The sequence below is a fragment of the Artemia sp. Qi Xiang Cuo genome, chromosome 8, assembly GCF_049724085.1.
Source record: "Artemia sp. Qi Xiang Cuo chromosome 8, ASM4972408v1, whole genome shotgun sequence".
Classification (NCBI taxonomy): Eukaryota; Metazoa; Arthropoda; class Branchiopoda; order Anostraca; family Artemiidae; genus Artemia; species Artemia sp. Qi Xiang Cuo.
The window spans coordinates 24477120-24500103 of NC_142801.1; the positions used below are offsets into that span (position 1 = coordinate 24477120).

At 35.4% G+C, this 22984-nt stretch overlaps 1 protein-coding gene across 1 annotated transcript in view; it reads left to right on the forward strand.

Annotated features, from left to right (window-relative positions):
• Positions 1-22984, forward strand: part of LOC148949264 (RING finger and SPRY domain-containing protein 1-like) — a 314716-nt gene that overhangs the window by 73409 nt on the left and 218323 nt on the right. The window contains exon 4 of the mRNA XM_089092665.1: positions 11143-11328. Coding sequence (XP_088948791.1) covers positions 11143-11328 — 186 coding nt within the window. The remainder of the gene's footprint in view (positions 1-11142; positions 11329-22984) is intronic.

Sequence of the window (22984 nt, forward strand, 5' to 3'; positions counted from 1 at the left end):
AGTACGAGTAAATAAAGATAGAAACTTTACTTTAGTCTTGTATTAAACACAGAAATAAGTTTTTGAAATTAGAGTAAAGAGTAATATCAAAACATAAAGCAAAGCAAATTATCCTATAACTGAGGGGGCTTTGGTCCCTTTAACCCCGTCCCCAATCTTTGGCTTAAAGTGTGATAAGTGCTTTCCTATGAGCATTTTCCAGTGTAACAAATACAGGCTCTTGCTAATTGCAAGCGTTATATTTACCACTTGCCTTTCAATGCACTTGTTCTTTTTCTATTGTTTAAAGATATCTCACTGTTTAAAAGTATTGTAAACTTGTAATTAAATTGTAAATTATATTACAATGTTATGATTAATTCAAATGTTTTTAATGTTTATATATCAATTTAAGTGCAATTTTAGGTTACAACTATATTTAATTTTAGCTTTAATATTTTTTAAATTTTGTGTTCGCATGCATATTTAGTGAATGTTTTAACGTTTACTTAAGCATAATTTATTGTTATGTTTCACTAAATTGTCAGTATAAATGTCTAATTAAATTTGAATTAAAAATTTGTTTTTTAGACTAACTAAAATAATATTGTTAAAGATCCTCTTTTTCTAAGCAAATACTAATAAACAAGTCATTAGGCTTATGAGGCGCTGTGACAAACAATTTTTTTTTGTTCTTTTGCTTTTGTGTCGGCGCATTCAATCTTGAAGCATTGAGAAAAAGTCAAACTTTATTATATGAACCCCCCCCCCACCCTCAAGGTTATGTGTTAATGCTGCTATTTGTTTTCTTTTGAAAAAGATATGTGTTTAAACTAATTTCTATTTGTTTTTGATATCATACTCAGGGTTGTCTTTAAATATGAAAGGGTCGGCTCCTCGACCCTTGCACTCTACGCTAAATTCTCAATTAAAATTCAATATATTGAATTACTTCTGAGACTCTAAGTTTAATTTTTTTATTACAATGCTTTTAGAATTAAAGCTAATTTAGATGTATTAAATTTGAAAAATAGAATAGGATTTTCAGAAATATTAGGGGGACTGCTGCCTCCATGAAACTCATGCTCTTTATTCTTAATTCAATTTTTCACCACAGTGCAATAAGAGGGTAATAATATCCCTTAATACCCATTTGCACGGTTAGTCCAAATTTACTCCCCGAAATCAAGGAAGGTCGTGGATTAATTCCTTCTACACGTTTCTCAGAATGACCTCTCATGGCAAGTTAAAGGATTTGGGCCTAAACATGCAGTATTTGTGGTTTTAAGTTCCCCCTCCCTGCCAAGGAAATCCCACCTAAAAGCTGTTGCATATGTATGCAGTGCGGTACTGGCTGTGTAAAAAATACATTATAAGTTTTCCATTTGAATGAACCTTCCCCCGACTTTTTACTACCAATGTTTCAGTATAATCACCAGGAGGGACAAATCAAGCAAATAAACAGATATTCATGAAAATTTTCCTTCTTTAATGTGTGTATCTGGTCATTGATAATGAGTTACACTCTTACTGGTTACACATTCCTGGTTACACTCTGCTGAGACTGGATCGCAAAAACCAAAGAAGTTCGACTTTTGGTGGAGGTGGTGTTGCTATGTACCTTTAAAATAACATGCTATTTTCGTCACTTTCGATTCCTAGCGATAAGGAAGTCTTTTGGGTGAAAGTAAACCTATCAAACAAATCGTTTACTATTGGTACAGTTTATAACCTACCAAAGATGAAAATCACCGAACATCTGGAAGGTTGCTTGGAATTTGTGCAGCAAAAGTTCGCTAAATCAGGTATAATAATCCAAGGAGACTTTAACATTCATCATGGCTGCTGGCTGAAAAGTCGTAAGACTGATGTGGAAGGCATAGCTCTGCCGAACCTGAGTCTTGCTTATGGCTTAGAACAGCTGGTTGAATTCGACACTTATATTGGCCCTCACGGATCATCCCGGCTTGATCCCTTGTTAACTGATCATTCGGATTTTTTTACTGTCGTAAGCGATCCTTTTGCCAGCAACCATGTGGCAGTTATAGATCTTGAAATCTCAAAATACATCCACTTGTAAAGCACGAGTGGATCATCAGGCGGTATCACCGCACAGACTGGGGCGGTCTGCAAAACGTCTTATCGGCAAAGCGTGGAGTAAATTTCTAAAAGAAGCCCCACATAAAGCAGAGGCACTTTACCAAAAAGCGATTACAGAGGCCATTGATCAGTTCATCCCATCTAAAACGGTAAAAGTCTCACCTCGAAATAAGCCTTGATTCAATGCTGGTTGTGTAAAGGCAAGCAGGGCCAGAAAGAAGGCTCACACAAAAAATGGCGTTCGACTGTATTAGACGAGGACCAGGCTGCTTTTTTTAGCGCTTGGAATGAGTCTCTTAAAGCCGCACTTCAAGCTAGAGCCGATTACAAACATAAGTTTGTATAGACAGACTGAAAAGTGCCCCTGAAAAGTGGTGGTGGAGGGTCGTCAAAGAAGCTCCACCGTCATCTAAACCATTATCAATTCCCTCGCTTCCTTTTGAAGGGACGATGATCCAGTCAAGACAGAAAAAGACCGATGATATTGTACAAGTCTTTTCAAAGATCTCCCAACTTGATACCGCTGGAGTCTCCCCTCCCTCCTTTCTGGAATGAACGGATGCGAAAATTACCAGTGTTAACATAACTAATAGTAGGTACTCAGAACGTTAAGCCAGCTGGATGTCACCAAAGCTTCAGGACCTGACAAGATTCCCAATCTCATCCTCAAAAGAGGTGCCCCCGAACTTGCTGGTCCTCTCACCTCTCTGTATAAAAAATGTTTTGCAGCGGGATCATTCCCGAAAGCCTGGAAAATTGCTCATGTGGTCCCTGTTCCACAGGCAGAGTCCGACCTTACTAATTTAGGATCGTATCGTCCAATAAGTTTGCTGTCGTGCGTAGGTATAGCTTATGAGAGCGTCATAAATAAGACCCTTTACCAATACCTCGAGTCGCATCTGTTGCTGGCATACACGCAATACGGTTTTCGCAGAAAACGATTTACATTAGACTCTCTGATTGCACAGAATCAAGATCGAGTCAAACTCCTTTCTCAGGGGCTCTGTATTCACCTTCTCGCCTTTGACATCGCAAAAGCTGTTGATCGTGTATGGGACAAGGGACTTGTTTGTAAACCTAAAGCCTATGGAGTTGATGGTCGACTATTTGAGGTGCTTGCTAACTTTCATCGTCAACGCTCATTGCAGGTTGTCCTCGACGGCTTCATATCAAAAGAACACCCAGTCTTATCAGGAGTACCCCAAGGAAGTATTTTTGGACCAACTCTTTTCTTGGTCTTCATAAACGACCTAGGGAACAACCTCGTGAAGAAACCTCACCCATTTGCTGATGACACGACAACAAAACAGCAATATGCTAAGGACGCATATCCCAGTGAACCCCACAAGGAGTTTCAGGCTGACGCTGGAGAGAATTGAGGGGTGGGCAGGTGCGTGACTTGTCAGTTTATACGCATCGAAAACGAAAGAGCTCCTAATTTCTAAGGCGCGTAATATGAGGGCTCATCCTGATTTCGTCTTCAAAGGAAAGGCAATAGCACGAATTGATACACTACTACTACTTGGAGTTAATTTCTCTTCCGATCTCTCATGGACTGAGCATCTTAGTAAAATTAGATCCTCTTGCTCCAAGAAGCTAGGAGTTACCCTAAGATGCAAAAGTCTCCTCCCTTATGAGTTTATTCTTTCACTATTCATTTCGTGCATCAGACCTGTCATGGAATGTGCATGTCCTCTCTTTGCTGGTTCACCAAAAAGCCGCATCGCTCCACTCCAACGGATTCAAAATCAAGCAGTTCGTGCAGCAACTTCTTGCAACACGATAGCTAAAACCCCACAGTTCATCCAGGAACGCTTGGCGTGGCCTCCATGTCGGTTTTCTACAAGTGCATGTATGATCCTCTATCAGAGGAGCTACCGGACCTTGTTGCTGACAGAGCAAAGCCCTTGCGATCAACTTGCCGAAGTACAGCTTGTCAGGTCTACCCTGAGCAAGGTACTCCCCGCCAAGAATATCTGTAAACACGTTTCGCCCGACGATCGGTCGCCACATGGAATAGCTTGCCGGCAGAGGTAATCCCGGAAAATCCTTCCCTTGACGCTTTCAAGAGAAGGTATAACAAATATGTCAGTGTTGAAAAATGAAGTAATTATCAGGAGTAGTGGCATATCATCACCTGTGATGGAGCCGTGAATCCTGTAATAACAAAAAATAAAACATTGCTCCCGGTAAAATTTCAAAATGCATATTTTTGCTGATGGAGCCTCAAACGTCCATCAATGTTCACGTCAATCTCATGGATAACTACTTCCAATTCGCTTGGGCAAAAATCAAGCAAGTAAACCTACGTTCGTGACGATTGTACCCTGGAGAATTACAAAATGCACATGTATGTTGTTAGGAGCTTGAAATGTTCATCAGCGTTCATCTCAATCGTATGACCTAATTTTATCATGATTATACGTTTTTGGTACAAGAAGTGGTATTCTGCGTTTATCAAGCATTTATCAAGAACAAATTGCTTCCAATTGTTTTATTAGATTTCGCTAACAGAGAGGAATGAAGGGGTTTGTCAAAAGTATAAAATGTTTTTACGAAAGTTTCAAGCAATGTTAAAGAAAAAATGTTCCATGTTAGGGTTAAAATTTGGTATTTTTATCATGACTTGCTCTAGTTTTTACTAGTCTTTTTCTTGATTTGTAACTACAGAGCTTTCAGCGACTTCGCATGCATCAGTTAATGGAGGAAAATATATTAATAAATCTATCAATATATAGCCAAGGTCTGCTAGGTCTTTTTTAAGGTCTCTTAGGAAGACGCAACTTACAGATGCGACGAACGTTTTGTTTTTCTTCACGTTTCTAACCAACCAGTACAAAGATTTAATAAAGCAAAAAGTGCGAAAGCTTTTGTTCGTTAGCTTTTAGTTGGCAACTTAGCTTTAGTTAACGACTCGTACTTTAGTTTCGTACTTTAGCTTTAAGATTTAGTTAGCTTTTGTACGTGAGCTAATTTTTTCTCCATTTGTTGATGCATGCATTGTCAATGAAAACTAAATAGTTACTTGGCAAATCAATCAAGAGAGACTCGTAAAAACCTCGCATGTCATAAAATACAAGGCGTATAAAAAGACTCGTAAGTCGCGAAACAACACCAAAATTTCACCCTTTATTCCATAAGACCTTTCCTGTATTAATGCGCTGTTAAAGTTTGCGCTAGAGACCAGTCCAAACGGTCTAGTTTATTAGCACATAATTCATCCTATTTCATAGGAAGTTCTAATTCCCATTAAGTTTAGTCTATTTCTGATTTTAGTATCCATAAAAGCATTTATCAAGAACAAATTGCGTCCCTAGTTTATTTTTTAATTGTTAGCAATGACCTAGAATACTATTCCGGTATAAGTTTTTCTGCTGTCAGTTTGTAGCAGTAGCCATCTGAAATACATTTCCGGTCCAAGTTTTTCTGGCTCTTTCATTTCCCTTTTATTTTGAATAAAATAGATAATGACCCATATTAGCTTCTTCTTTTTCTTCTGTTGAGCATTAGATTGTTATAGGTAGAAAACATTTCGAAGGAAGTAATTATAGTTTAGATTCTTTTTTTGCATGTCCCTTTGACAATTTTTGTTGGTATTCTTGGAAACGTTTTCCGGAACTCATACAAGAATATTTCTTTCCGTTTCAACCAATTGGCCATAAACCATGACAATTTTTCTATTAGTATTGTTCCATTGGGTTGATTAATGATAACAAGAATAACAGTGATTACCGACTGAAATGTATTTCAGTGTAAGCCTAGAATTGAGGGCAAGTTGTCATAGTTGTATAGGCTAGTAATATTTTGCTTTTCTTATTTTTTTTTCTCTTTGTAGTGCTCTGTCATTTTGCTCTGTCATTCCCAGTCTATGTCATGACAGTGCACTGTCATTCCCAGTCTAAGAGATATAGTCTTCCTAACATTAATTTTCAAACGTATTCTTGCACCCTGAACTCTCAAAACCTAAAAAAAAAGCATTGATTTTTATAACATTTTATCTAGGACATTCAAATCATCAGCATAATGTAAGTCTAGGAGAGTTTTGCCTTCCCATTTGATTCAATGCGCTCCCATAATCTTTGCCATTTTCCTGAGGATAAATTCCATCAAAATGGTCCATATAAATGGGGATAGGACGCAACCCTGCTTAACTCCTAATAGAATACATTATCAGCTACTAACCTCATTTTCCACCATAACCGCAGCGGTATTGTTCATTACATAGTACTAATCACTTTAATATACTTATCTGGCGTACCATACAAAAATAGGACCCTCAGGGCGAAGCGCTTGTTCATAGTCTATAAAACTCATGACTAAAGGGGTCTGATACTTCAGGCACCTCTCAAATATTAATCTAAAAGTGAAAACTTAGTTGACGCACCCTCTTCACATCCTAAAACAAAATTGTTCTTCTCTTAAGAATTTATCTGCACAATCTCTAAGTCTAACAAATGTCATCATAGTAAACAATATGCTTCCTACAGAACCCAAGCTAGTGCTTCTATAATTACCCCCCTTACTCTTATCACTTTTTTTATAAAGTTTTTTTCTAAGTTTTTTAAAAATCGCAGGATACTTGCCCCTTTCAAAAACCTTACTCATAATTTTTAGTAATTTATCTATAACTTAACAACCACCATATTTCATAATCTTATTTACTGCACTATCAGCACATGAGGCTTTATTATTTTTTTTATCCTTTTAGTACTGTCTCTAACTCTTCTTCGCAAAATAAATCTTCCTTTACTTCCAGGTTGTCACAAACTAAGAGCATTTTTTTTTATCCCAGAATAAGTTTAGTCTTCTGAATATGTTGTATGGTGTTGTTATTCAGTTCCCCAACTACCCGAGGAAAAATGCGCGGCCGTCCTTCTGGAGATATAACGATTAACTGCAAACGTCCACGTGTAATTATCAAGGCTACGGATTGTTTTATTGATATTGGGATGAGTGATCTCGTCGTAATTAATGTTTACTTCCCTACAAATTATGGAGATCATTCTACCGAAAGAAAGTTTCATAATGCAGTTCGACTTCTCGCTAAGTGTGTCAAGCAGTCTTCTCGGAGGAAGGCTCGTTGCCTAATAATCAAGGACTTTAACTGTAATTTGGCGGATAGAAAGTGTTGCCCTGCTGCGAAAAAACAAACCGTATTCGTACATTTTTACTAGCACTACTGTCACAAACTTAGATCACGTGCCATATTCCGGCGCCGCTAATCTTGAAATGAAAGTTGATTCGTATGGTTTTTACAGTGAGCACTTGCCCATTTTCGTAGCTATTCCTATCTAGAGTCCCAATGTTGAACATGATCATAAATGGTGCAACCAAAAAACATGGGAAAAAACAGACCCTTACTGTCTCAGCGAGTTCGTGACGAGATCCTTAATAAAATAATAGTACCATTTCACCTCCTCCAGATAAAGTCAAGTTCTAATGAGCCAGAGATCCGTCTTCAGTTAAATATCTATTGTGCAGAGATTGTTTGTGCTTTGAAATGTGCAGAGTCCTTGGCAGTGACTGTTAAGGGTTTTAGAGTAAAAACTGAAAAATCTGGTTGCTCTTCCAACCCTTTGCTTCAAAAAGCGTGCTCTGACTCGAATTTTTGACTGAGAATCTGGATCGAGTGTGGCAGGCCGAGATTCGGTCTTGTGAATTCGGTCTGTATATTTTGCAAGCGCAAATTCAACCGTGAACTAAGTCCGTACATGGGTGAGGTACAAATTAATAGTTCTAACAAAATTGCTCTAAATCTGAATCTGATATGGAAGCTGCGTCCTAGTCCTTTTGGTGTTCCGAGCTCAGGAGTTACTACTGAATCTGAGTAGGTTAGTCAATTTTCTGAGCAGTTAAAGAGCCCTGATACTAACGCTGAAGTTTAATCTGGTAAAGATATCCAAAGTATTTGAACGACAACGCCAAAAACGAGCAGGGATGTTGTCTCCTCTGGTATAGTTAAACATATACAGTAGTAAAAAAACTGAAGAAAAAATTGCCGTCTGGATACGATGGGCCTTGTGCACGACATTTGAAATTGGGTAGTGCCTTGTTATTTGAGCATTTAGCTTTTTTATTTCATATGATATTTTGTTCTGCGGTCGTGCCTGATAATCTTTGTATTGGGGTAACTACACCAGCTTTGAAAAACGGTTAATCAAGACCTAGTTGTAATTCGTATCGTTTTATTATGGTGTTGAGCGTATTATCTAAGTTTTGAAGCTATTGATTATTCATGATGTTCAGAGGACGTGTAAGATGCCCTCCTTTCAGTTTTGTTTCCAGCAGGGGCTTGGGTGCTTCCAGGCATTTAGATCCCTTCGGTATTAGTGTATTCTATTGGAAAAGAGAAAATTTGGTTGTTACTGCATATGATATTAGTAATGCGGTTCATTGATTCATTCAAGGCTATGTTGGAGCTCATCAGGCGGGAAGTTGCAATTGATTTGGTCGCCCCGCTATTTTATATGAATTGTCGCCTAAACGTGTTCCTGAACATTGAGGGGTCACTCGTTCCGGTTTATATCCGTGTGTATATAGGTATTAAACAGGGTGCAATTACGTCACCGACGGTGTATAATAATGCTACACTTCCAGTTCAGGATAGCATACCGATTTCGTGCGTTGTAAAAGCAATTAACCCTTCAGTGTTGTGTTATGCAGACGACTTGCTAAACTTGAGTCGGTCAATGTCTAGTTTAGCGGAGAGTTTTAATGTAATTTCGAGTGAATTTAGAAAGATTCTCTTAAATCTGAACACTGGGAAATCCTAGGTTCTTCTAACTGTTCGTCTTAGCTGGCTCCGACTTCAGTGAATCTCGGTGGATCATCCGTTGCCGTATTTCAAGAGCTTATTAACCTAGGATTACCTATTAGAGAATCAATATCTTCAACAAGAAAGTTATTGGCTGCTAGAACCGAAAATAAAAACGGGCGGCTTATGCTTCCTTAGTGCCGTCGCAAATGAATATGACAAAAAGCTCCTCGCGAAAATATACAACGCTGTTGTTCTTCCCTATGTTTGGTAATTAGCTCTGCTCATAGCTATTCTGAGTCAAAGGGATAAGAAATAGAATAGAAAGCTAGAAAGCTCCGTTACACGAAGTTTGTCCTAAGTCTTCCGTTATGGTCCCGTAATCTCGCATTGAAATAGTATTATGGAGTCCTAGACTCTATTGGGCAGCTTGATAGTTTTCATGTAAAGTTGTCGTCGAAAGAGGTTTGCAACCATTGGAGTGGCTCATTTTTTTGTAAAGTTTCGGTCATTATTGTTTTTTGTTTGAACATATTTGCTCCTGTTTTTACATGGATAGAATAGAATTTATTTGTGCTAAAAGCCCATAGGTCATGGGAAAAAAATTTAAAGCAAAGAACGATTATTCAGAAATTGCACAAATCCTAACATAATCAAATGCAGCGCAATAGTGCTGCCTAAGTAAAGAACGATGTTAGCACAATATATTATTATTATTTTTTTTACTTTTTTTTTGTTTAGACCAGGGCACTTCATATCGAAAGAATTGTCGTAGAAACTTCGAAAAAGGCTCATTCGATTGGAAATTGGAAGGGCTTGTGCCCTTTTTAACACCCGAAAGTGATTGGAAGACAACTAACACACCTTCCACGCACACCATTTCCCCAAACACATCCAATCAAAATTTTGAGATAACCATTTTTTTTCAACGTAGTTGATTTCCAGATGGAAATTATGTTTTTGAGGAGGAAACTCTCCCACAGCCCTCAGGGCAAGGGTTGTAAGTTAGGTTTTTTTGAGAAAGCGTTGTCGTAGAAACTTCAAAATGGGCTCAGTTGATTGGAAATTGAAAGGGCTAGTGCCCTTTTTAATAGTCGAAAGTAATTGCAGGGCAATTAATCCCCCTTTCACACCCACTATTATTCCAAAAACATCCAATTAAAATCTTGAGATAGGCATTTCGTTCAACGAAGTTCAAAAGTCTGGAAATTATGTCTTTGAGGATGACACTCTCCCCACAGCCCTCAGGGCAAGGGTCAGTCAGGGCAAGTTATGCCCTGGGGGCATATAAGGTTTTTATAGAAAGTGTTGTCGTAAAAACTTCAAAAAGGGCTCGCTCGATTGGAAATTGAAAAGGCTAGTGCCCTTTTTAATAGTCGAAAGTAATTGGAGGGCAATAAACACCCCTCTCACGCCCACCATTTCCTCCAACACATCCAATCAAAATTTTGAGATAGCCGTTTTGTTCAACGTAGTTGAAAGTTCTGGAAATCAGGTCTTTGAGGATGACACTCCCCCCACAGCCCTCAGGGCAAGGGTCAGTCAGGGCAAGTTATGCCCTGGGGGCATATAAGGTTTTTATAGAAAGTGTTGTCGTAAAAAGTTCAAAAAGGGCTCGCTCGATTGGAAATTGAAAGGGCTAGTGCCCTTTTTAATAGTTGAAAGTAATTGGAGGGCGATAAACACCCCTCTCACGCCCACCATTTCCCCAAACAAATCCAATCAAAATTTTGAGATAGCCGTTTTGTTCAACGTAGTTGAAAGTTCTGGAAATTAGGTCTTTGAGGATGACATCCCCCCACAGTCCTCAGGGTAAGTGTTTAAGTTATGCCCTGGGGGCATATAAGGTTTTGTACAGAAAGAGTTGTCGCAGAAACTTCATAAAGGGCTCACTCAATTGGAAATTCAAAGGGCTAGTGCCCATTTGAAAAGTCGAAAGTGATTGGAGGACAACTAACCCCCCTCTCACACCCACCATTTTCCCAAACTGTATTTGTATGCTTACCTATCTCTAGCCACCTCTTATAATATCCTAATTGCACTGTTTCTAGCCTATCTCTTATAGGCTAAAAACAGTATGTCTTGACATACTTGTATGCATGTCTTTTTTCTTTTTGTCATACTCCAGTCCCATGCCTTATGTTTTTGATGGGTTATAAAATGCCCTCATTCATTCATCCATTATTCTAAAAACTGTACATATGAATTTTTCTATGGCTAATAGTTATTTATTTTATTACTGTTTATGGGATTTACTGTTAAATTTTACAGCTTTCACTGTTGAATTCGATTTTTTCTTTTGAATTCAGGATTCAATTGGTCGGGTGCCCGAATTGTTTTGGCTATCCGCGCGGCGTCCGAAACCAGGAAAACATGAAAATAGGCGACATAAGAATATAGCCATAGTCCTTGGGGCTTTAGCTGAACGACTGGCTGGTCCCAATAGTGTTGTTCTTCTGTCTGACTCGGCTCTAGATTACTTGATTGCAAATTTAGTAAGTGCCTCTTGCCATAATTCTAGTTTCTAGTTAATAATACCTAACTTGATACTAGATTAGAAGTATTTATTGAGTCGTTAACTGTATTTTATGTAATTTTTTGTTTTATTTCTGCTAAATCGCAAATGAAAGTTTAATACTAAGATAGGGGAGCGGAAAACGAAAAGGAGTATGAAAAGTAAATATTTTAAACAAAGATTTCCTCACCTGTATTTCAATATAATTTAGACATAAAATATACTATAACAAAAAATTTGGAATATAATATATCAAAATTAGATTTAGAATAAAATCAATTTTATAGGTTAGAATTTGTAATTAGGAAATTATAAGATAAAGAAAATTCGAACTATAAAATTTTAAGATTAAAAAAAATGAAATTAGTATGAAATTAGAAAAATGACAAAAAAAAATTTAACAAAATTTTACGCTTTGCATATAATGACAACGAAACTAAAAAAAAATAAAAAAGATACTACTTTTTGAAGTTTTATCCATACATTTATATCTCCACATATGAATTATTAATGGTTATATGTAGTAGCCTATGTGCCGATGGTGAATAAAAAGGGAACCAATAGAGAGATTAATATATCTTTGCGTTTCGAAAGCTGGGGTTCAAACACGATATTCCCTCAGGCAATCCTAGCGAAATAAAAACAACCAATAATATGTTGGTATTCGATAGAGCTATTAAGGATTGTTTGAATAAAATTGTACACTTTGTAACACATAATGACAAAGAAACTAAAAAAAAATGCTTTTGGGAGTCTTATTCATACATTTATGTCTATTAATAATTAATGTATGAATCAATAATTAATATATGCAGCCTTTGATGTTATTGAAGAGAAAGTTGATTAATAGAGAAATTATTCTATCTTTAAATTTTGAAGAGTGGGGCTCAAACCCGTTGCTCCCCCTCTCCCCCCTCATTTACTTTTAACAAGATAGAAAAATAATAATAATGTCTTGAAATTTAACAGAGCATTTTCTTTATAAGTAAAAGTGCCAGTGGAAATGATCCCCCCCTTTTTTTTAATAAATTTCTTGTTGAAGAAAAATGACAAAGAAACTAAAGAAAAAAGGCTTTTGGGAGTTTTATCCATACATTTATATTTATTCGTATGAATTAATAATTAATATAAGTAGCCTGTGATGTTATTGAGCAGAAAGTTGATTAATGGAGAAATAAAACATCTTTAAATGTTGAAGAGTGGGCCACAAACCCGATGCCCCCCTAGTTATTTTAACAAGATAGAATAATTAATAATATCTTGAAATATAACAGAACATTTTCTTTATAAGTAAATGGGTTAATGTAAATAATTCCACTCGATAAGCTATGGTCAGGATGTTTTTTTTTTTTATAAAAAAAAATTCTTGTTGAAGAAAAATTACTTAGATCCTTTTCCCTACCTTCAACTGCAGGCTGCTTCTTAAATAAAACTTTATAGTTTCCTTCAATGTTTTTGGGAAACTGAAAGGAAACTCAATGTCTTCTTTAAAAATAATAATAAAAAATCAATGTCATCTAATGTTACCAAGCAAAATCGTAAGGTAATATAAAGTCTAAATAAAATTATCACTTTTACGTTTTATGTTATCTCTTTTCCTACTTTTGCTTTTTACTGCCCCTGAGGAAAAAATTACCGTTTAGCAACGCATGCGTATTTATGTAGTTTTTCTGAACAAGCATGCGAGTCTGATTCTACCCTAGACCTAACTTTTTTTTTTATAAGCAATTAAAAATAGTTGTAAAAAATAAGACATTTTCAGAAAAAAAGACTCCAAACAAACTTACATCTTTAACTGACTTCCAGGAAAAATTAAACTTTAATTAATTAATTAACTGTGCACTAGCAGTTGTTCTAGTAGTTTTAGTTCCTTCTAGTTAAAGTACCGAAGTTAGTGTTAGTTAAAGTTAATTCAGCAAACATTAGCTAGTCTTAAAGTGCCGACCTAAATTCAGTTATAAAATAATTCAGCAAACATTAGATCAAACAGTTCGTGGTAACGAACTGTAAGTAAGGAGCGACCCGGCTCAATGGTTACTGAAACTCTAGAAAACGGGATTTTGATACCAATAGATACATCAAAAGAATCAAATTTTAATGATGATTTCAAATATATAAGTTTCTTCAAGTTTAGTTCCTCCCATCAAAAGTTACTTGCCTGAGAAAATTTGGCTGATTTTCGAAAAAAGGGGGAAAGAACCCCTAAAGATTATAGAACCTTAATGAAGATCACACCATCATATTCAGCGTATCAGAAAACCCTACTGTAGAGGTTTCAATCTCATATCTACAAAAATGTGAAATTTTGCATTTTTTTGCCAGAGGAAAGATCACGGATGCGTGTTTATTTTTTATTTTTTTACCCCAGGGGTGATCGTATCGACCCAGTGGTCCTAGAATATCGTGGGAGGTCTCATTGGAACTGAAATTGTAAGTTCTAGTGCCCTTTTTAAGTGACCAAAAGAATTAAGGGCAACTAGGGTCCCTCCCACGCTCATTTTTTCCCAAAGTCACCCGATCAAAATTTTTAGATAGACATTTTGTTCAGCATGGTCGAAAATATGATAAATATGTCTTTTAGGATGACTTAATTCACCGAAATCCTCGGAGGGAGGGCTGAAAGTTGTGAACTTTACCCAATGTCAACATATAGTATTGGTTATTGGGAAGTATACAGACGTTCTCAGGGAGAATTAATTCTGGTAGTGGGGGGGTGGGTGGGTCAGGGGTTTTGTGGGAGGACATTTCTATGAAGGAAGTTTTCATGGGGGAAGGGACATTGCTATGAAGAGGACGCCGGATTTCGCCGCATTATTTAAAAAAAGATCAGAAATTAAATAAAAAAACAAGTTTTTCAACTGAAAGCAAGCAGCAACATCAAAACTTAATGCGAGCATAAAATATTACTTATACGATTTAGTTCACCCCCTAGTCAATACCTCGCTCTTCAAGCCAAAGATTTTTTAGTACTTTCATAAGAGCTATTTATTCGATTTAACGACCTTTGTGATTAAGCGGTCATTTTAAAGAATGGGAATAAAATTCGAACTTTAGCTTAAAAAGCAAGGTATTGACTAGGGGGCGAACCCCCTAATATACGTATATATGTTAAATATATTAAAAATATATGAATATACAAGTTCGTTACGTAAGTTAAAACGAACAGAAATTATTCCGTATATGAAAGGGGCTGTTCCCTCCTCAACGCCTCGCACTTTACGGTAAAGTTTGACTCTGTCTTACAACTCTATTTCTTTAAACAATAAAAAATTTTAGCTTAAAGAGCAAGGCGTTAAGGAGAGGATAGCCCCTTTCATATACGGGATAATTTCTGTTCGTTCTAAGTTTTAACGTCGCTTCTTACTTTCAGTTACAAAAACTTGTTTTTTTATTATTTAATATTCTTAAAATGCCGACCTAAATTCAGTTTTAAAATAGTATGATAGCTTACAGAAAACATCAGTTCAAAATCAACATAAACCTTTAACTTGTATCCAAACTAAAAAAAAACCTTTTGTAAATCTTTTGTTTTGTGCCTACGAAATCTAAATTTTTTTTCTGGACAAATTATTAAAATCATAAAATGAAACTTGCTTGTTTGTTACCCCCCCCACCCCTAAAAAAAGTACATACCTGCCTAATTGCAAATACTAGCTAATCTTAAAGCGCAAAATTATTTTCCTCATAAAAAATGCCTGGTTACAGAAGACATCAGGTTCAAAAAAATTTACATCTTTAACAGGTATCCAAGCTTAAATTAAGAAGAAAGGATTAAGTTTGTTTTGCGTCATATTTTCAGTGCTTACCAAAGTCCTAGTTTCTTTGAATTTTCGGACAAATTATTTAAATTATTAAATTTTTTTTATAATTCCCTATTGGAGGAGGGTGAGACGGGGTCACCACTTTTTGACGCAAAAAATTGCACAAAGAGGTTGCTATGCCACTTACTGGAGGGGGAGAATCCCTTGTCGGCCCAAAATAGTGGGATTTCCGCGGTTACTCCAACGGTTCCGTGTCTACTAGCGTGATCGAATAGTCCCAGGGGCCACTTTTAAGGCCAAGGGTTACCAGTAATATTTCTAACTATCTCTTTAGACTCGACCTAGGCTTAAAAGTTAAGAGAGTATATAGTATAAAAAATCTTACTGTATTCAAGACACGGTACAAAAGAACTCAAAACGGAACTAAAGACAAAAATTTTACACTTCACGAATACACTTTAAGACGCGCGCTTGCGCGCACACCTCTGACCAAAGGCGATGAATGGCCGAATCAAATTAGTCTCCCAGCATCCTTTGAAGCTTTTCAAGCTCTAAATTTAAGCTGTAGAGTCATCGCTCAACTGGCTTTTTCAACCACTCGCTAATTAGTGGATTCTTCAGACATCGTAATAAAAGCTTTCCTGGGGGTTTAGATATTCAACATAAATGAAGTTAAATTTATAAAAAGGCATTTTTCTGAAACAAAAGAGGCCAAAGGTCCAAACATTCCCCAAACCCGCTCCCCTGCAAAAATACCAGCTTAAAACAAATAAAAAAATAATTAAGTTTGTATTGCATCTTATTTATAGTGCCTACCAAAGTCCTAATTTTTATTTAATTCCTGGGAAAATTGTTAGATTTTTCAAATAATTTTGTTACAATTTCACTCCCCCCCCCCAAAAAAAATGGACGTACACCTTGAATTGGTAATCAAGTTTAATAAAAAGAAAATAAGGTTAGGCTTGTTTTACGTCTCTTTTTGTGCCTTCCAAAGTCCTTATTTTTTAAATGTTCTGGCAAATTAGTAAAATTATCGCATAAAATTTATTTTTTACTATTCTTCCCCCCCCCCCAAAAAAAGATAATTCTGCGTACAGGTCTTCATCAGCAAATACTAGCTATCATAGGCAGCGCGGTAAAGAACGATGTTGGCACAATGTATTATTATATTTTCCTTTATGCCAGGGCACTTCGTATCGAAGGAGTTGTCGTAGAAACTTGGAAAAGGGCTCATTCGATTGGAAGTTGGATCGGCGTGTGCCCTTTTTAATAGTCGAAACCGATTGGAAGGCAACTAACACCCCTTCCACGCCCACCATCTCCCCAAACACATCCAATCAAAATTTTGAGATAGCCATTTTGTACAGTGTAGTTTATTTCCAAATAGAAATTATGTTTTTGAGGGGGACACTCCCCCACAGCCCTCCTGGCAAGGGTTGTAAGTTTTGCCCTGGGGGCATATAATGTTTATATAGAAAGCGCTGTCGTAGAAACTTCAAAAAGGGCTCGTTTAAATTGGAAATTGAAATGGTTAGGGCCCTTTTTAATAGTCGAAAGTGATTGGAAGGCAACTAACACCCCTTCCACGCCCACCATTTATCCAAACACGTCTTTTTTTTGGAAATTCAAAAGGGAATTTCACATCCAATATTTAAATCTCAAACATTTAATTTTATAAATAAAATGTAATTTATATTTGTTTGTATAAGTAGACTTCAAATTCTATATACATTTATTTTACTTACTTAGTAAAAATCTTTTAATCTAGAATTTTATGTTTATATTTATCTATATTTAGTATGTTAAATAAATTCTAATTCACATAAATTATGTCTACCTTTACTTTCATGGGGATTTTCTTCTATATATATATATAGGAAATACAGACTTTTGTTCAAAAGATCTAATGAAGTAATGATTTGTAATGATGAAAACAAGGTAGTTGAAATGACGGTAAAACAATGTTGCAGAAGACTGCAAAGACCCTGCGATCCAGCTTCGCACCCTATTACAGAACATTCGGATTTCATTCATTGCAAGCGCATGGATTTTATTTAGTTTCTATGAAAAATTTCAAAGTAAAAACCAGGGGGAGGGTTCTGCATTCCGGTCCATGTTTTAAGCAAACTTATTTGCAATCTCTCATTTTTTTCAAAATTTTGAGATTGTTATTTTGTTCAAAGTAGTTGAAGGGTCCGGAAATTATGTCTTTGAGGATGACAGAAACTTTCGTAGAAACTTGAAAAAGCGCTAATTCGATTGGAAATTCAAAGGGCTAGGGCCATTTTTAACCATTGAAAGCAATTTGGGGGCAACTAACCCCCCTCTCATGCCTACCTTTCCCCCAAACACGTCCAATCAAAATTTTTAGATAGCCATTTTACTCAACGTATTCAAAAGTTTTAGAAATTATGTCTTTGAGAATGATAGCCTCAAAGCGCTCAGAGCCCTCGGGGCAAGGGTTGTAAGTTATGCCCTGGGGTTATATAAGGTTTTTATAGACAGTGATGTTGCTTTAGCTATAGATAGTGATGTTGAAAAATACAAATGAATGTGTATTGTCAGTTTAATATACATATACTAATATTTAGTAATCAAAATGTTAATATTATTTGATTTATGAAAGTTATGAAAGTAAAAACATTTATATTTTTTCAGTAAAGTGCAAATTATGTTCTAACCTTGGGAAGGCATAGGGGTTTTGAGCCCTACTCATGTTAATTTCTGCTTGTTTTGAGTTTGACCTGGTTATTTATTGTAACTTCTGTTCGGTTTGGGCTTCATTAATTTATCGATGCTGACTTGTGGTAGTTTCACGCTTGGTAGATTATTTGATTATATTTCTGCTCATTTTTTATTTAATAGAGCTCTTTACTTTTCTTTGAAAAACTTATTTTGTGAAAAAATCGTTTTTAGTTAATCTTTAATAGCCAGCGTAATTTTTAGTCATAAGAAAATTTTCTGCTTCCGGATACATCAGTTTTTAATTTTATCTGCAGCTTAAACTGGTATTCAAGCTTTAAAAACGGTAAAATTAAGCTTTCATGTAATATCCATAGTGCTCCAGGGTAACATCACATTGTTAGTGGTGCTTGTAGTTTTGAATCCCTGCTAGTTAAAAGTGTCCAACGCTTAATCGAGTGTTAAAGCAAATATGCAGGTCTCTTCAGTAAAGCCCTTAAATCTTTAATCGCCTTGAATCTTGAATTTTGAATCTTTAATATCTTTAATCGCCAGTTTAATTTTTAGTCATAAGAAATTTTCTGCTTCCGGATGCATCAGTTCTAAATTTTACCAGCAACTTAAACTTGTATTCAATCTTTAAAAATGGTAAGATTAAGCTTTCATTTAATATCCATAGTGCTCCAGGGTAACATCACATTGTTAGTGGTACTAGTAGTTTTGAATTCCTGTCAAACGATTAAGTGTTTGACACAAAAGTGTCAAACACTTAATCCAGTGTTAAAGCAAATATTCAAGTCTCTTCAGTAAAGGCCTTGAATACTGAATTTGAAAAGAAAATCATTTTGGTCAGTAACTCTTTGAACTTCTACGCGTGTAACTTTAGATTTTATCATATACAGAACAAATAAATCTGGAAATTATTAAAATCTGCAAATGGAATATGGTTTGAGGTATAGTTTTTTTTTTAGCTTAATAAAAAAAAAATAAAGGGCAAACAATAACAAAAAAAAGTATGCAGAATTCTCATACAAAAAGAAAACAGTTTTCTTTAAAAGAAAACAGTTTTCTTTAAAAGAAAACAGTCTACTTTTTGAGTTTTTTCTTTGTATTTTGACGAAACATATAAAAAATATTCGACGAGACTTTATGAGCCTTTATTTTTTTTTATTCACGTGCCTTTAACTATTGTATTTTCGGTAAATCTCTAAGTTAATCTTCTTGTAGCAAATCAGTTTTGATACCTCAAGACTGGAGACCTAGGTAATTTTGAAGTTTCACCCCTAAAAAAAAACAACTGATAAAGCGACCTAAATGTTGCATTTTTCTTATCAGCATAACTTCACTAAAAGTTTTTTTTTATAGGTGCCTTCAATTTAATCCGAGTTTCATTCATGATTTCGTTATATATTTTAAGCTGAATTTCTTTTTATTAGTTTAAACATCTCTAATTTTTATTCTTAGTTTATTAAAATGTATTAATTATTTTAAATTTTAAATTACACTCAACAAAAAATCAAATTTTTAATTTTATTATATTCAATTTTGACCGTTTTCTATCCTCTTTTTTCACGTTTTCTGCCATATTGTTTAATAACGACAGCGGAAATTTTCCCCCAATTTTAATAAAAACAAGGCATGTTGAAAATGAATGGAAAAAGTCTAACGTAAGGACCTTTGCATGCATGAAGTGTCATTGTTTCATAGACTAGACTAGAGAATGGAAAAAATTGACCTTTGAAGCTGAGTTTAACGAGGTAAACAAAGCCAAATTTCAAAGCGCTTTCACAACAAGAATAAATGGAGTGAGGTTACATGGTAAGAACTAGGTTGTTTTATCGATTTTTTAACTAAGGAGTGAAGTTTTAATAAGACTCCCACGTTACAGCCATCCTAAATCTGATAAAAACTACTTTTGGCTTTTATTCTGTTTTAAGTGATACTCTTACAAAGGGACTATTCCATGATTTGTACTTTCCATTGATGTCAGCCCAGCCCTTTAAATTTTTTACCTTGTTTTATTCCTCAAATCAAAATTCTGGTGGTTGCTGAACGTGAGTTAATGCAATAATCTTGAGTAGTTTCTGTGGTAGGAAGGATGCAAATGGTGCTACATAATGTGAATAAGCATGGGCAATTTGTAAAGTTTCATCAACACCCACTCTAGTTAAAATTAAACATTCAAAAATATTTTGGGCTATAATATGGGTATGAGAAATACTTGCTACCGTGCTGTCATCTATACTGCTAATGCAAAAACTATCTTTAAACATATCTGAGATAAAAAAAAAATATCTTTAAAGTTACAACTAAGCGCTTATAGGGACCCCAATAAATAAAAATATTGAGGGGGGTAAAATTTATATGTCAAGATCTAGGGGTTCAGTATTATTGTTTTAATTTTTCTTTGAAAATACTAGGAAAATGCATTCTTAGTGAAAATAGGAAACAAGGTACTTTTCAAAATTTAGAAGGGGATTACCCACTCTGCCCCCTTCCTTACTTGAAAATCATTGATTTTACGCTTTCCTCAACATTGTCTATATTAGTCACATTGGCTTCTTTCCCTGTTTATTCTTTCTTTGGAATTTCTTTGAATTTGAATGCTGAACCTACGAAATTCAAACTTCTGTGATGTATCACGTTTTGGTTTTAGAGAACATGTCCGTGCGTTTTTTACGTTTTTATCGCTGTGTTTCACGTTTTTTCCTTTTTTTCCTGTGTTTCCTTTTTTCACGTTTTTATCGCTGTGTTTTAGAGAACATGTCCGTGCTATAAGGCGTGTCCGCCTTATTTTCCTTGTCCTAAAGTTCTAACTTGAAACCGATCTTCTGGGACATTTTCCCGTTCTTCATGTCACTTTTATAAACATTTAAACCATTGGAGAGTTTGTTAACTCTCGCTTTTCCTTTCTTCTTATTGCAACTTAGGTTCCAATTTAAAGTTTATTGTTCGAAGGATGCCTACGCATAACGACTCTTCTATCTGTATTTGACTCACCCTCCTGCTAAGTGAAATCCTGGTTGTTCCTATTAGACAAAGTGTGTTGAATGTCCTTTTGCTTTTTCAGACTCTACTTTTAGATATCTATTTTGAAGAAATAAAGGGGTCAAAAGAAATAGATAATTAAAGCTTCTGAAAATAAAAATACCATCTAGTATTTCACATCTAATATTTAAATCTCAAACATGTAATTTTATAAATAAAGTGTAATATATATTTGTTTGTACAAGTAGACTTCAAATTCTATTTACGTTTATCTTACTTAGTAATTTTATCGTGACAGAAACCTGGACTTCTATTTTCCGTTTTGAAGAATAGTGTATCAGAATAGCGTTAGTTACACTAACGCAAAAGCTGGTAGAAATATTCTAATCTAGAATTTTACGTTTATATTTACATTAATCTATATTTAGTATGTTAAATAAATTTTAATTCACGTAAAATATGTCTGTCTTTACTTTCATGGGGATTTTCTTCTATATATATGAAATTATAGACTTTTTTTCAAAAGATGTTAATTTTGTAACGATAAAAACAAGGTAGTTGACACGACGGTAAAACAATGTTGCTGAAGACTGCAAAGACCCTGCGGTCCAGCATTCCGGTTCTGCATTCCGGTCCGTTGCAATCGCTCATTTTTTTTCTTTTTTTCTTTTTTTTTTATTATCTTATCTAGTTTTAAATCCATCAGAGAGGAGGATGTATACCAAAATTTATCATGGAACAAATGTCACTTTATACATCGTGAATGTACGGCAACCAAATAGAATCATTCTCTCTGAGAGGATTTACCTCAACAATAAGTATATACTCATCGCCAGCAATACCTTTAGATAAATAATTGTGAATAAAATATCGGTCTTGATCATACATTGTCATTTTTAATATAAAAAAAAACAAGAAATAGCGCTTGAAAAAAAGAGAAAGAGAAAAAATAAAGAAAAATAACAAAAAAATAACAGAAATATATATATATATATATAAAAAACTATTAAAGGTCATCAAAAGACCAGACATGCTTAGTTCGAGTAGTGTTAGTTTCATGCACAAAAATACGGCCTTGATCAGACCGCACGCAGCGACTTCCAGACTTATTTCATGAAGTATTCAGAAGATTGCGCTTACGTTTTATAAGGCTCTCAGCTGCAAATAAGCCTGAGCCACTAAGCTGCTTCTTTGCCTTAAACACATGGCGAGCTATTTCTTTTGATCGAAACTGGATGAGAGCAGGGGCAACTTTATCTGGTCTTTGAGCATCATTTGTTCCAACTCTAAATCGCTGAACACTAAAGTATAATCACCTACGGAACAAGTATTGACAAAACTCTCCAAAAGTGACCCCGCGTACCTCAGCGCCTCTAGACGCAAAATGTTGTACTACTTAATCGCTCCGAGTCAGAGTACTTTGCTCCGGCCAATAATTATGCTAGAGCGTGATTCAGGCGACGAGTGAACGGGATGAATTGTGTAACTACGGTTTTTAGTTGCCAGGTTCGCATAGGTATACAAAGGGTCACATTTTTTGTGTGGAGAGGATAGGTTTTGTCAGTACTTTTTCCGTAGGTGATTATACTTTGCTGAACACTAACTATGTCTGAATCCTTAATATTAGTTAGACCCATCTTGACAAACAATAGGCGCTTCATGGTGCCCCCTACACTCTGCGAAGGAATCTGCTTCACACCATTAAACAACAGGGAATCACTAATACACTTTTGAAAATTTTTGTTGTAAAAAGATATTACTGTGATTTTGGATTTTACAAGAAGAAAAGACGATGTGATTTCTAGCTGAATTTGAATTCATCTTATCATAAACATTTAAGAATGATCTTAAGGAGATATTCCTTATAGGAGTCTAACCGAAAATTCCATCTATAAATACAAAGTATTTCTCTTTTCGCCATTGGTCCCGTTCTTAAACGTTATCTTAGTCACTGGTGATATTTTTTCTCGAATGCAATCACTGAGAAACAAACGGAATACTTGCAAAATAATTTACGACTCAAAACTTTTTCATCCTTTTTATTGGCTTAATATTTCACTCAGAAAATCAAACAGATAGAATTTGAATTTTCTATCTTTTTATTGGCATAGTATTTCATACGCAAACATAGAAGAACCAATCACGTTTTGAATGTAATTTGCTTGTGAAAATGCGTCATAGACTTGGCCAATGAAATTAAAGCAC